At 40.4% G+C, this 14982-nt stretch overlaps 1 protein-coding gene across 1 annotated transcript in view; it reads left to right on the top strand.

Annotated features, from left to right (window-relative positions):
- The first annotated feature begins 1007 nt into the window (after window positions 1-1007).
- The window catches only part of arid2 (AT-rich interactive domain 2), a 97010-nt gene continuing 83035 nt past the window's right edge, over window positions 1008-14982 (top strand). The window contains exons 1-3 of the mRNA XM_067999409.1: window positions 1008-1739; window positions 1856-1949; window positions 2603-2700. Of these exons, the coding sequence (XP_067855510.1) occupies window positions 1636-1739; window positions 1856-1949; window positions 2603-2700 (296 nt within the window). The 5' untranslated portion in view covers window positions 1008-1635. The remainder of the gene's footprint in view (window positions 1740-1855; window positions 1950-2602; window positions 2701-14982) is intronic.

Here is a 14982-nt window from a genome sequence, read left to right as displayed (position 1 = left end):
CTGCCTTCAGCTGCCTAGGTCCTAAGCCCTGGAATTCTCTCTCCTCCTTTAAGACACTCTTTAAAACCTACCTCTTTCACCTGTCCTAGTATTGCCTTGTGTGTCAAATTTTGTTTCATATTGCTCCTGTAAAGTGCCTTGGGACGTTTTACTACGTTAAATCTCCGTTAATTGTATGGAATGAGTAATCAACCCGCTCAAAAATGAAAGTGAATACACCCCACAAAACTATAGAATATTTGCGGACTTCAATTAGGAAAAAAACATAATCTTATATGATAGTAGAAACTGGAGCATCCCGAAGCACAACGATGCAGGTCGTTGCTATTTCAGATCTGTTAACGGTGACAATTACTCATTTTGTCTTAAATATTCAACTATCGATCTATACATAATAAATAAAATCCATTGGAGCTGGGATACCCGTTTGTCAGCAGCATCGACTGGTGATGACAACTGCCTGGGATTCCCTTTCTAGCTCTCAGTTTAGTCACTCGACGCGAACGCAGCGACTAAACTTATCGGAAAGTTTCAACAACTCCTTCTTGCTCACACTTCAAAGCTGTTTTTTTCCCCCACTCTAAACCGAACGATTGAAGAAGGAAAACTGTCTCTTCCACACATAACAAACATACACAGTGTCTCCATCAGGCGTTTCAACCATCTCTGCGTGGCCACCTTTTATATATAAAAAGAATATTCATAAAAAGAATCACAACGCTGCTGCGCGCCTTCCCCAGGCGGGAGCCCGTGTCCTTAAAATAAAATCCCAGGTGGATTAATTTAAAAAGAAGTCGCTCGTCTTCTTGGCCGTCCGATGATGTTTATATTTCGTGAAAACTGAAAGGAGTAAAACCCCTGCAATAACCAAGCTGCAGGATCCTGAGCGCCGCCATTTTGTGTGAGGAGAGTTCGGGTTCGGTTCGGTTCGGCTCGGGCTCGGCTGCCGAGAGGGGGGAGGGGTGTCGTGTAATGGTTGAATAGGGGCACCCCCTCCCGGGGCCCAGGCTGTGGTGGCCGGTTTTGTTGAGACGAGGCGCTATTGTTTCGCTTCTCGGAGGGAGGCTCGAGCCGCTGCTGTTTGGTGCCTCGGCTGCCGCCAGCACCAGCACCGCCGCGCCGCTGGGTTTTTTTTTCCTCTTTCTTTTTCTCTCTCTATTACCCTCTCGCTGCTGTCTCTTGTGGGTTTTTCTAAAAAAAAAATTCCTCCTCCTTTCTGTGTGAGTGTTCACGTTAAGCCGAGTGTCTTGTATGACTGCATGGAGCCGCTTACAACACTGCAGCCTGTGTAACACCGTCAAAAAAACAGCAGCAACACCGATATCACACCAAAATATATACATATAGCGTATTTAAAACCACAACAAAAACATACAATAGAAAACAAGATGTAAGTTTTGTATTTTTTATTATTTTTTTTCTCATTTCGTTAAAGGGAGATCGAAAGAGTGCAGTGAGTGGGGGAAGACCTAAACGAGTCGTTACTCTTTCTTTTTTTCTTCTTCTCCTGCTTAAACTTTCGCACTCGCTTCATCAATGACTGAGCCGCGGCGGAATGGGACACCGGGTCTCTCTTAGATATTGAATAAGTTTGAGAGGTTTATTTTTCTTTTCGTTTTAAAAACAACAACAACAATGAAAAAGATGGCAAATTCGACGGGGAAAATGCAGCCTTCGGACCCGCAGAGAAAAAGACAGGCGTTCTTGGAGGAGCTGCGGCAGTTTCATCAGAACAGAGGGTAAGAAAAGGGGGAATTTAAATCTGAAAGGAGGGGGGGGGGAAGAGGAAAAAACTTTGTCAAGGAAAGCGATGGCACTTTTCCTTGTGTCTTAATTGTTCTCTTTTTCTTTTCAGGACGCCTTTAAAAAAGATCCCAATAGTAAGTGGAAAGGAGCTGGATCTTCACGCTCTCTACACCAGAGTCACCAGTCTAGGTGGATTCGCCAAGGTGAATATTTGGGATATTTTCTCGGTGCAAGAAGTGTCGATCTTCACTCTTTAGAAAACCTGTTGGGAGGGCTGTTGTTTTTCCGAAGAGAAGGGGTCGTGTTGTGTGTGGCAGAGAGATGTAAATGGCAGTTGTTGGATCTATATATATATGTGTGTGTGTGTGTGCGCGGCTGGCCTGGTGTTGTGCTGAGTGGGGCTGAGCTGCTGCTTCACTGCGTGCACTTCAGCGAAGTCAAAATTAGCGGGCATGTTTACCATCGATAATCGTGAGTGTGCCTGGGGTAGGAAATGCTCTTCAGGGGACCGGCTCGCACCATTTGTTTGCCTTTTTACTCGTCGGATCGGGTGAAACGGACTGTCGTCGTCTTTGCTGTGTCAGGCTTCGTGGTTCAGGGGAAAATTGTAGGCCTCATATAGGCCCATAGGAAGGTTAGGACGGAGAAAATATGTAAAATTTTCATCGTTTTGTAGTCCGATGAAACCAGGAAAGTACTGAAGTTTTTTTTATTTCGGTTTAGGAGCTCGCTGGTGTTGCTGGTTTATTTAAAACAGCGCAGATCGTGCTATTTAAAGTGGGTAAATGAACAGATGGTATATTCTGTTATCTGATATGTGTGTGCATATTAATCAGGATTATTGTTTTTGCTGCAGGTAACGGACAAGAACAAATGGTCACAGATAACAGAAGAGTTTAACTTTCCAAAAGGTTGTCCTAATGCAGCGTTTGCCTTAAAACAGTATTACTTACGGTAAGATATATTTATATATTCGTTAAATTTAGTTCTACTATATCTGTTAAGAGTTGGGGCAAGGAACCCAAGAGCTGAAAATATTACTACAATTGCAAACTTTCCTCGTTATTTTGCTCTTAAAAATTACAGTAATTTTTTTTAAAATGACGATGTACCAGTGCTGTTTAGGATTTTGAAATTGTGTGTTGCCTAAGCTGTGGCTTCGCTTTGGTTTTTGTTCAAGTATTTTGGCGAGTTAGTAACATTTATTGAACGTGCAGTTCACATTACTATACAGGTGTGTGACCCACATTTATGATAACAGTTTGCAGTTGAGGCGTTCTACAGCATTTACAGCCAGTACAGAAACGACCTGGAAGGAAGTAGGTAGCATAATTGTTCACATGAAAAATCGCAGGTGTTTTGTGTTGGTCAATTTTGGTGACAAAACTGAATTTTATAAAGTGTCCATGTGATATTACAGCACTGTACTTAAATTATTTTTTTTCATCAAAATAAACTTTTTCAGAAAAGGATTTCCACAACGATGCTTGGTGTAGTAACGCAGTGTGTGGCTTATTAGTTTTTGCTAATTGCAAATTTTACTTTTTAAACTTATTCAAAATAGTGTAGTCAGGGCTTTCTTTGTCCCAATATTTTTATTTCCCTCTTGTATGACCAAGGGGCTATATTGATTGTTTTGTTTTTCAAAATTATAGAAGTGAAATAATTCAACAATAGATACACTGATCTGTCATTGTTTTATGGCCAAATATCTTGGAGATTTTTCATTGGGCATTGATTGGCAGTTTGTGGATGACAATGGAGAAAAGAAGGGAAGTTCTATTTAAGACGCAAGAGGACGATTCATAGGTGTACTTTGGAAGTACTCAGATTCTGATGTAGTCAGATTTGTACACTTCTGGACAGCTTTCATTTAAATATTAGTTCCAGTCAACAGTGCCATACACATTTGCTGGTGCTAAATAAAACTTGGCATTGAGATGTTTTAGACAAGCTGTGCAAAAGATTTTGTGGTGATTGTGCAAGTTACAATGTTTAAAATCACCAGGTTAAGGTACAGTTAAATTATTTTAGTTCATTTATAAGATATTTTATTAAGGCTCTAGCAAAGGTGTATCTGTTGCATTTAAGAAATTAAGTTTGCTTCAACTGGATTTATCTGGCTACTTTTGGGTAACTTGGTATGATAATACTTGTGCCTAATTTTGTAATATTTGAGTAATGCAGCCGGGACTATCATTAAAAGTGAATTTGCGAGCATTCACAATGCAGAAATAATCATTATTAAAATTAAAGATGTGGTGATCATCTGTTGAAGTGCTGTGTTTTTCTATGAATGTGCAGAACATTAGGGCTATGATTTTCTTGTGTATTTAAGCTATGTTTTAAGTCTTGTTCCCAGCTGTTTGGCCTTATTGTAATACTATCTCCAGATGAATTAGGAAGAATGTGTTAAATTAGGTATGCCACTTTTTTCTTGCAGTGGTTACTGCAATATTTTCCTCATTCATATTTTAGTATTTGTGATATTCTATAGGAACATTTTATATTTCGTGCTAAATATTTTTCAACTAAGTGTGTTGTGTTGTGTACTTTATCACACAGTTTATCACATTTAATTTGTAAACTTGGTAGGTGTTCACCATAGACAAGCATTCTTTTAAGAGTACCTGAAAGATACTAAATACTTTACTGTAGATTGGTGAACAGTGTTGCAAAATTGTAATATTTAATCAAAACCTCTTTGCTGGAAGGTCACATTATAAAAAAAAATACAGGTTACACCTATATATGTTTGAGTTACAAATAGAAATATTAATGCTTTTGTTGCAGTGTCAACTTTTATTTCTTGGATGAGGAGTGTGACTTAAAATTGATGGAAAAGGCCAATAAAAATTAGAATGCTGTAGGTTTACAGCAAATGCAAGCAGTAGTGATTAACAATAAACATAATGTGTGCTTAACACAATAAAAGAAGATTGGAACACATTGGTACAATATTAAATCACCCTATTTAATTAAATTTTCACATGACAATCCCATTTACAGTAGTGAGAGAAATCTTAAATACAATCTTTTGTTTGTACTGTCTATATTTCTTTTAGTAAGCAAGGTCTTTTCTCTTATTTTAAAACTGCAGGATGGCTTTTTACCTGACATGAATTGTAATTATCACACTCAAAAGATGCTTAAGCAACATATCTTTTTTTCCTCCTGGTTAAAAGAAGTGCATTTTTACAGAGCTTTTTTTTTTGTAAAGTAAATCTTAACCTTGCAGAGAAAGATGCCAAATATCCCACTATTTATAAAAAAAAATATTTCTGTCACTTAAGACTAACATTTATACAGAATCTAGCATTTGAGAAAGTGAAGTGTATGCTTAGTATGTTTTTCATCACTCTAAAAGCAGCATAAAAGGATGGTAAGGTTTTAAACCAGTTTCTGACAACTACATTTGATGGGAGAATATTAGTAGCTCTTACAGTCTCAGATTTGCATAGTTTATGTTTGGTTTAAACTGTCTTACCCTAGCAAGTGCCTGTGTTTCTGACAAATGTGCTATCTCCTGAACAGTTTGATGGCAGTGATAATATTTCTTTTGCCAAAATGTTACAAAAATATTTCAAATCCTGTCTATATATATATATATATTTTGTAAATACAGTCCCTAGAAAATTAACAAAAATATAGTACAATTGTAGACTTTGTAGCTAATTTTGTTGCACAGTTGGTGTGTTGCATTAACAGCAGCTTTTGGACATTGACAGCCCTTCACCATGTCTCCAGACAGGTGTGTGACAACTCATGAGCAGGGATATTCAAATAGGCGTTGATCCTAATCTAGGGCAGTATGTCGTGCATAACTAATTTCCAAATTGCTCGTATTGGGGTCCCTTACCATACTCTAGCGTTGTAAAGTCACGTGGACGTCATAAAATCAGCACAATATTTATTTTGGGTGTATGCTGCAAACAATGTTAATACTAACAATTTTGCATTTCAGAACTAGAATTGAGCATTGCAAAAAAGTGTTCCAGGATGGGAAGTTTCCAGATCAAAGCAGTTAATTGACCTGCATCAGATGTTGTACACTGGATTATATAATTGTCGCCAAGTATATAATTATCTAAATTTGTCCGACGAGAGGGGGGGGGGTGTGTGTACACGCACACGCACACTCACGCACATACGACCAAAGTTATTTTTTTAGTCAGTTAAGGAGAAAGTATAGTTTTCCGTTGTTTACTATAAATTACAATAAAAACACATAATGTGAAGCACAATGTTTGATGATCTCATGCCCCAAAGGAACGCATTTCAGTCTCTGGTCATGTGCATTGTGTTTTTTCAGGCTCTTGGCTATTACATACATGCCTTGTATATATAAAAATGCATGACTATCATCTGTTATGATTTTTGCAATTTCATCATAAATCTTTTATAAAAAAATATTTATTTACTCATGGTCCTTCCACTGAATTGGTCAGAGTGTAAGATGTTTAGATCATCAGTTGGTTATGACTGAAGAAAGTAGCCATAAACTGACAAATGGTCACTGAAAAAGGTTATTGCAAGTTAGCTGCAACACTTTCCATATTAGAGATTTCATACAAAGACTGACAAAACACTGATTCATACAGCAGTTACTGTTCCAATGAATTTGTAAAGAGGATCAAGTTATGTTTTAGTAATTTTTTTGATGTGTTGGATGAAAATGTGTGGAATGTTGTGATCACTATTGCATTGCCTAAGAATGGAAGCATGCTGTAAAGCTTTAAAAATTATATGCAACAATTGAACTTTGTTTGACATTTTAGGCAATCTTTCAGTGTCAGTGTTGCATGCTGCTTAATATCATAATTTATATGGTGGTTTGACTTTGGTAGGTTATCACTGCAGGTAATTCATAGCTGCAGTATATGCAAATATTCTGCAATTCCATGGTATTGGTATTCAACTTTTGTGTAGTAATTGTTAGAAATTGGAGAATAATACAGATGCACACAGTTAACTGAAACATAGTGAATAATGCTGTGTAAAATTTGACAACACTCTTCCTTCATAAATATTAGAATTGTTTCAGTGAGAAAATGAATGAATGAAAGGATATAGCAGAAAATCCAACTTGTACCTTTGGTCATGGTCAGTTCTTCAGTGTTTACAATAAGCAGTGCAGTGGAGTTATTTATATTCATAGGAACATGGGAACATTCAAAAGGACATGCTCAGATAAAGATAGCTAACTATGGCAAAGAAGCAGCCAATTGAATATATCTACATTTCTAATGAGCCTAAAAGGCTGCAGTGTCCCTGTCAATTTATAGCTAATACTGATTACATCCATAATAATTCACCTACATGCATGAAATTTAATGGATTGTTACAAGAATACAAATCAGAACTTTGAATTTAAAAAAAATGTTTTACACATATATGCAAATAGCAGTTTTCAAATTTGTCATTCACTTATACAAGGTAAATAGGCGGGATAAGCAGTATAATAGGATAACAAATCTAACCTGATATTGATTGCTCTGTACAAGGGAGTGGCTTACCAATACATCCACTTAGCAAAATCCTTCATTATGGTTGGGTGTTCAATTTGTTGTTGTTTGGGGCGGACTTTTAATTTTTCAAATCCTGTGCCACTTACTTCAGATTGATTGGTGTGGGAATTGATCGAGTGATTTGGGCCAACACTGTTTATCCCCGAAAAACCAACTTGCCAGACAGCATTGTAAAGTTGTATCCTCACTGAAAGCAGCCTTAATTATAATCATAATGTTGGTGATCATTTGAGCTTGACAACATTCTCAACAAATTGTTTAGGTGGAACAATTTTCTTGGGTGTTGGAAAAACTGATGGACGAAGTCATTTCATGGAGGTCGACCTCCTATGGCCTAATCATGAAACCCCATTGATGGCAACTGAATAAGTTAATTGCTTAGATTTGTCCCACTGTTTCACCTGAAGGCAGGGACAATGGGAACCAAGTGGATTTGAGAAATTTAAACTGGTTAGGAGGCTCTGAAGCAGCTCGGAATGTGTTAGATTCTAATTTCACGCAGATTTTCTATTGCATTTAACAGAATCAAATCCAAGGGATGCGTAGTATTTATAATAAGGTACTAAAAGAGGTAAGAGATGAGATTTTGCAGGTGTGCCAGTCATTATGATGGAATTATGAAAACAAGGGATGTCTTGCTAGATTAGAAACGGCCTAACATGGTGGCCGTTTCAAAAAGGTCAACAAAACAGACCCTGGCAACTACTGATCTGTAAGCCTTACATTAGTAGTGGGTAAAATAATGGAATCAATTCATATCACTTTTTTTATTCGTTCATGGGATGTGGGCGTCGCTGGCAAGGCCAGCATTTATTGCCCATCCCTAATTACCCTTGAGAAGGTGGTGGTGAACCGCTGCAGTCCGTGTGGTGAAGGTTCTCCCACGGTGCTGTTAGGCAGGGAGTTCCAGGATTTTGACCCAGTGATGATGAAGGAACGGCGATATATTTCCAAGACTGGATGGGATGTGACTTGGAGGGAAACGTGCAGGTGGTGTTGTTCCCATGTGCCTGCTGCCCTTGTCCTTCTAGGTGGTGGAGGTCGTGGGTTTGGGAGGTGCTGTCGAAGAAGCCTTGGCGAGTTGCTGCAGTGCATCCTGTGGATGGTACACACTGCAGCCACTGTGCGCCGATGGTGAAGGGAGTGAATGTTTGTTTAGGGTAGTGGATGGAGTGCCAATCAAGCGGGCTGCTTTGTCCTGGATGGTGTCGAGCTTCTTGAATATTGTTGGAGCTGCACTCATCCAAGCAAGTGGAGAGTATTCCATCACACTCCTGACTTGTGCCTTGTAGATGGTGGAAAGGCTTTGGGGAACGAGGAGGTGAGTCACCGCAGAATACCCAGCCTCTGACCTGCTCTTGTAGCCACAGTATTTATGTGGCTGGTCCAGTTAAGTTTCTGGTCAATGGTGACCCCCAGGATGTTGATGGGGGATTCGGCGATGGTAATGCCATTGAATGTCAAGTGGAGGTGGTTAGATTCTCTCTTGTTAGAGATGGTCATTGCCTGGCACTTATCTGGCGTGACTGTTACTTGCCACTTATCAGCCCAAGCCTGGATGTTGTCCAGATCTTGCTGCATGCGGGCACGGACTGCTTCATTATCTGAGGAATTGCGAATGGAACTGAACACTGTTCAATCATCAGCGAACATCCCCGTTTCTGACCTTATGATGGAGGGAAGGTCATTGATGAAGCAGCTGAAGATGGTTGGGCCTAGGACACTGCCCTGAGGAACTCCTGCAGCAATGTCCTGGGGCTGAGATGATTGGCCTCCAACAACCACTAACATCTTTGTGCTAGGTATGACTCCAGCCACTGGAGAGTTTTCCCCCTGATTCCCATTGACTTCAATTTTACTAGGGCTCTTTGGTACCACACTCAGTCAAATGCTGCCTTGATGTCAAGGGCAGTCACTCTCACCTCACCTCTGGAATTCAGCTGTTTTGTCCATGTTTGGACCCAGGCTGTAATGAGGTCTGGAATTGAGTGGTCCTGGCAGATCCCAAACTGAGCTTCGGTGAGCAGGTTATTGGTGAGTAAGTGCCACTTGATACCACTGTTGACGACACCTTCCATCACTTTGCTGATTGAGAGTAGGCTGATGGGGCGGTAGTTGGCCAGATTGGATTTGTCCCGCTTTTTGTGGCCAGGACTACCTGGGCAATTTTCCACATTATCGAGTATATGCCAGTTGTAGCTGTACCTGGAACAGTTTGGCTAGAGGCGCAGCTAGTTCTGGAGCATAAGTCTTCAGCACTACAACTGGGATGTTGTCGGGGCCCATAGCCTTTGCTGTATCCAGTGCACTCAGCCGTTTCTTGATATCACGTGGAGTGAATCGAATTGGCTGAAGATTGGCTTCTGTGATGGTGGGGATATCGGGAGGAGGCCAAGATGGATCATCTACTCGGCACTTCTGGCTGAAGATGGTTGCAAACGCTTCAGCCTTGTCTTTTGCACTCATTGCTGGACTCAGCCATCATTGAAGATGGGGATGTTTGCAGAGCCTCCTCCTCCCGTTAGTTGCTTAACTGTCCACCACCATTCACGACTGGATGTGGCAGGACTGCAGAGCTTTGATCTGATCCGTTGGTTGTGGAATCGCTTAGCTCTGTCTAGCATTTTGCATCCGTTGTTTAGCATGTATGTAGTCCTGTGTTGTAGCTTCACCAGGTTGGCACCTCATTTTTAGCTGCACCTGGTTCTGCTCCTGGCATGCTCTTCTACACTCCTCATTGAACCAGGGTCAATCCCCTGGATTGTTGGTAATGGTAGAGTGAGGAATATGCCGGGCCATGAGGTTAAAGATTGTGCTGGAATACAAATCTGTTGCTGCTGATGGCCCACTGTGCCTCATGGATGCCCAGTTTTGAGCTGCTGAATCTGTTCTGAATCTATCCTATTTAGCTCGGTGGTAGTGCCACACAACATGTTGGATGGTGTCCTTAGTGCGAAGACGGGACTTCGTCTCCACGAGGTGGTCACTTCTACCAATACTGTCCTGGACAGATGCATCTGCGATAGGTAGATTGGTGAGGACGAGGTCAAGTGGGTTTTTCCCTTGTGTTGGTTCGCTCACCACCTGCCGCAGGCCCAGTCTGGTAGCTATGTCCTTCAGGACTCGGCCAGCTCAGTCAGTTGTCGTGCTACTGAGCCACTCCTGGTGATGGATGTTGAAGTCCCCCACCCGGAGTACATTCAGTGCCCTTGCTACCCTCAGTGCTTCTTCCAAGTGGTGCTCAACATGGAGGAGGACTGACAGCTGAGGGAGTGTGGTAGGTGGTAATCAGCAGGAGGTTTCCTTGCCTATGTTTGACCTGATGCCATGAGATTTCATGGGGTCCGGAGTCAATGTTGAGGACTCCCAGGGCCACTCCCTCCTGACTGTATATCACTGTACTGCCACCTCTGGTGGGTCTGTCCTGCCGGTGGGACAGGACCTACCCAGGAATGGTGATGGAAGAGTCTGGGACTTGTGTGATATTAATCTAGTAAATAATCGCCAAGAGGGGAAGATCATGTCTTGGGCGTTTTTAAGGGAGTGACATCCCAAGTGGACTGTGGAAAGCCTGCCAGTGTGTGTACTTCAACCTCTAAAAAGCCTTTGACAAAGGTCTACATTAAAGGCTATTACTTGAGCTTAAAGTGGTGGGGACTCGAGGCAAAATCTGGGAATGGATAAGAAATTAACTGAAGGGTTGGAAGCAGCAGGTAGTAGTTGAGGGAATAATGTGGTGGGAGAATGCTGAGTGAATGCCCTAGTGTTTTGGTCTTGAGACCCTTACTGTTTCTAATTTTACTTTAATAACTTGGGTTCCAAAGATCCGTGTAAACTTGCCAAATTTGACAAAATAGGATTTAGGAACAGGAGTAGGCCATTCAGCCCCTCAAGCCACCTCTGCCTTTCAACTAGATCACGGCTGATCTGTACCTCAACTCCATTTACCTGCTGTAGCTCCATATTACTTGATACCCTTACCTAACAAAGATCTATCGATCTCCGTCTTACACGCTCCAATTGTCCCAGCATCCACAGCCTTTTTGGGGAGAGAATTCCAGATTTCTACTACCTTTTGTGTGAAAAAGTACTTCCTGATTTTCCTCCTAAATTGCCTGGCTCTAATTTTAAGATGATGTCCCTTCGTTCTTGATTCCCCCACCAGAGGAAATTGTTTCTATGTATCTATCTTATTGAATCCTTTTAACATTTTAAACACCTCGATCAGATTACCCCTCAATCTTCTTTACTCAAGAATACAAGCCAAGTTTATGCAACCTGTCCTCAATTTAGCCCTTTAAGCCCCAGTATCATTCTGATGAATCTACTCTGCACTTGCTCCAAGGCCAATATATCCTTCTTGAGGTGCGGTGCCCAAAACTGAGCACAGTGCTCCTGCTCTGTACTGACTAACATTCTATGCAAGTAGCTATCCAAGTGTTTGAGAAAATTAAATAAAATTAAGGATTGATAATTATAAATGCATTGTGTTTTGCTTTATGTGAAGATCCATTTAAAATGTTACTTTTCCTATTATTACAATGAATCTTCACATAATGCTAATCACACTGCAAATTGTTGAATGCCATCAATTATACAGGAATCAAAGGCATGACACAGATAGTTACAATAGCTTACATCATCCATAAGTGGTTCGGTCAGGAATATGTGTTGCATATCTGTCCGTGACACTTACCTTAAAACTCTTCCCACCTTGCTTTCTTGGTGGGAACAACTCTGTATTTCTGGCACATGCTAGTTTTTATGTTTTAGTCTGGTTAATATTAGGTAATTTATCAATCTTACCATTGCATACAATATCAATTTGCTACTCTTTTTAAGGGTTACATTCAAAAAGGATTAAGTAATCTTGAATGATAAAATTCCCTCAGTCTTGGTCTACGGGTGCTGGTACACCACATTTTTGTTAATGGTCACCATTCAAGATTCTGGTACAGTATGAAAGCTATTGTAAAGAGATTATTTTAAATATTTAGCTTTGTGGTTGCATTTCATTTGAGATTATATTTCCGCATTATGAACGGTATCTATTGACATTGCATAGCAAGCAGAAATGACCAAAAATTGGCAAATTACTGTAAAATATTTCTGAATACATGAAAGAGAAATTATAGCCTGGAGCAGGAAAAGAAATCAGTGCTTTGTTTAGCCTTAATGTATAATCAGACATATTCCAATGCATGAGAAACCTACAGTTGACCATTTGACCTAATAGGGTGCATTATGGAATTTTGAAAAGGTACAATTTTTAAAACACATTGCAAGTAAACAGCAGGAAAGAAAAGTTTTCTGAAATATTTGAGTCAACTAAAACCTGTTTTTCTGTTTGAAGAATGTAAGCCTAAGCTTTGACCTTGAAAGTTATGTATCTTGATTTGCTTGGTTTTCTGACAATTTGTAATTTGTAGATAAAATACCAGGGATAGGGAAACAAGAATATATTTTTTAAATGCTAAAATTCAAGAAGCTACAGAAAATAGCTTTTTTTTCCCCCCTCTTACCTTTCCTGTTACCTCATGAGGGTACTGATTCATGCTGGGGTAAGATTCTGCGGTGTTAGTAGTCTTACGCAGTTTGTTCCATGGCCTTGCTCCGCATTACCTCTGAACTTCCTACTCTAGTCTACTGCATGTCTGTTTTCCCTTTCCCTCTGCTCCACCATCAGTGGTGGAGTGTTAAGCTATCACGCATCCACACTCTGGAATTCTCTTCATACATCCCTCTGCTTTACTGCATCTCTCTCCACCAAAAGACTGCTTAAAATTTGCTTACTGCACCTTCACCATCTCAGCCCTTCAATGTGAAGGGAGGGTGAAATTGAGGTTCAGGACTGAACATAAGAAATAGGAGTAGGCCATATGGCCCCTCGAGCCTGTTCTGCTATTCAATAAGATAATGGCTGATCTTCGACCTCAACTCCACTTTCCCGCCCAATCCCCATATTACGGTAATCTTTTTAGTGGTTGGTTCAAGACTGTTGTCTGTTTGCCCTTTCGGCTGGCATGATATGGATAGATATTAAGGTGGAGAAAGATCAAAGAATAAATATTTAATTTTTTGCACCCATTGTGTTGCCCTCGGGGCATACAAGTCAGCTGTAACACAAGATAAAGTTCCCACTGCAATTCCCAAAAATGCATCCCAGCTCCAGCTGAAGAAGAGCTATAAAAACGTGGTTTAAATTGAATTGGATAGGTCACATGACTTTTTTTGCAATTGACACATTCCCCACGTCGGAGGCTGTCATGTTCTGTTCACTTATCCATTGAGCACTGTGCAAAAAACAGCCCATAACTGCTGGAGAGTGGAGTGTATTATTGAATGAAACACTAAACGGTTAGTTTACTTTCAACATGAGTTCCACTCTAAATGCGCTTTTATTTAAAATTGCAGTTGTAAATGGTTAAATTACTTCAAATTAAAGTATTGCTGGAAACAAAGGATTTTATGACTTTTAAAATGAATTTGTGTTTCAAGTGCCGCTAAGCGGCGTGCATGTTGTTGATTGTATAGTAACCAGCTGGTATTGCATTCAGCTCATGTGCTCTGCCCATTATCACTTCAATTAAGCATTTAGAAGTCAAATGTTAAAGGAGTCTGTTTAAAATGCTGGTGAGTAGTTGCTAACTTAGCTCTCGGGATGCGGGCGACACTGGCAAGGCTGCATTTACTGTCCATCCTTAATTGCATTCAACAATATATTCTGCTCACCTGTACTTCAAAATATAAATCAATTTAAAAGTCTGACAAGTCCTTTGTTTCTAGCAGCAATTTAGTTAAGGCACTTGTAAATTGTGGTGCAGTTTTTGGGGAGAGCAAGTGCTACACACCGGCTTCTCATCGCCACTGTCTCCTTTAACGTGATGTGGAGATGCCGGTGATGGACTGGGGTTGACAATTGTAAACAATTTTACAACACCAAGTTATAGTCCAACAATTTTATTTTTAATCCCACAAGCTTTCGGGGGTTTTCCCCTTCCTCAGGCGGTATCACACCACTGCCTGAGGAAGGGGAAAGCCCCCGAAAGCTTGTGGGATTAAAAATAAAATTGTTGGACTATAACTTGGTGTTGTAAAATTGTTTACAATTCCTTTAACGTGGTCATCAGATGCAATTCTCCATCAGGTACCAGGAAGAAATTTAACCAGCAAATCTGGTGAATGCTCATGAGACCCAGGAGAAATGGGTCTCTGCTGCTGCCAGAGTATGGAATGTTGGACAGTTGATGCATTTAAATGCAGCCAATGGTGAGAAAACGGCTCTTGGCTGCAGTTTGAAACGTAAAAGCACCTTTAGGCCTATCCGCAGAAGTTATACAGCAAACGGATTAGTCATTATGCCACTAACCGATTAGTTGTCTGCATCTCTAGTCACAGCTCATTTGTGAAATTCGTTTTCCTGTGCAGAGCAATAGATTATGATTAGAGGTATAGTACTGCCAATCTGATCAACACAAACAAAATCTATTGATTTATAGGTTGCTTTTAGGTTTTAAATTTGTCGCCAATGGCAAACGAGTAGCTGTCTCGCCATTAGCTGCAATTAGAAATGTAAACTGTCAACCTCCCTTGTTCTAGCTGTTTCTGGATTTCCTTGTGCTTAACAAGAATGATACTGGGTGCATATGTAGATGAGGACCAGCGATACCAATTGGCTAGTAGAGTGCCACCCTCCTGAAATAGGCAA

The sequence above is a fragment of the Heptranchias perlo genome, chromosome 18 (assembly GCF_035084215.1).
Source record: "Heptranchias perlo isolate sHepPer1 chromosome 18, sHepPer1.hap1, whole genome shotgun sequence".
Lineage (NCBI taxonomy): Eukaryota > Metazoa > Chordata > Chondrichthyes > Hexanchiformes > Hexanchidae > Heptranchias > Heptranchias perlo.
Note: the sequence above shows the minus strand (reverse complement) of the source record. Positions and strands in the feature narration are given on the sequence as shown.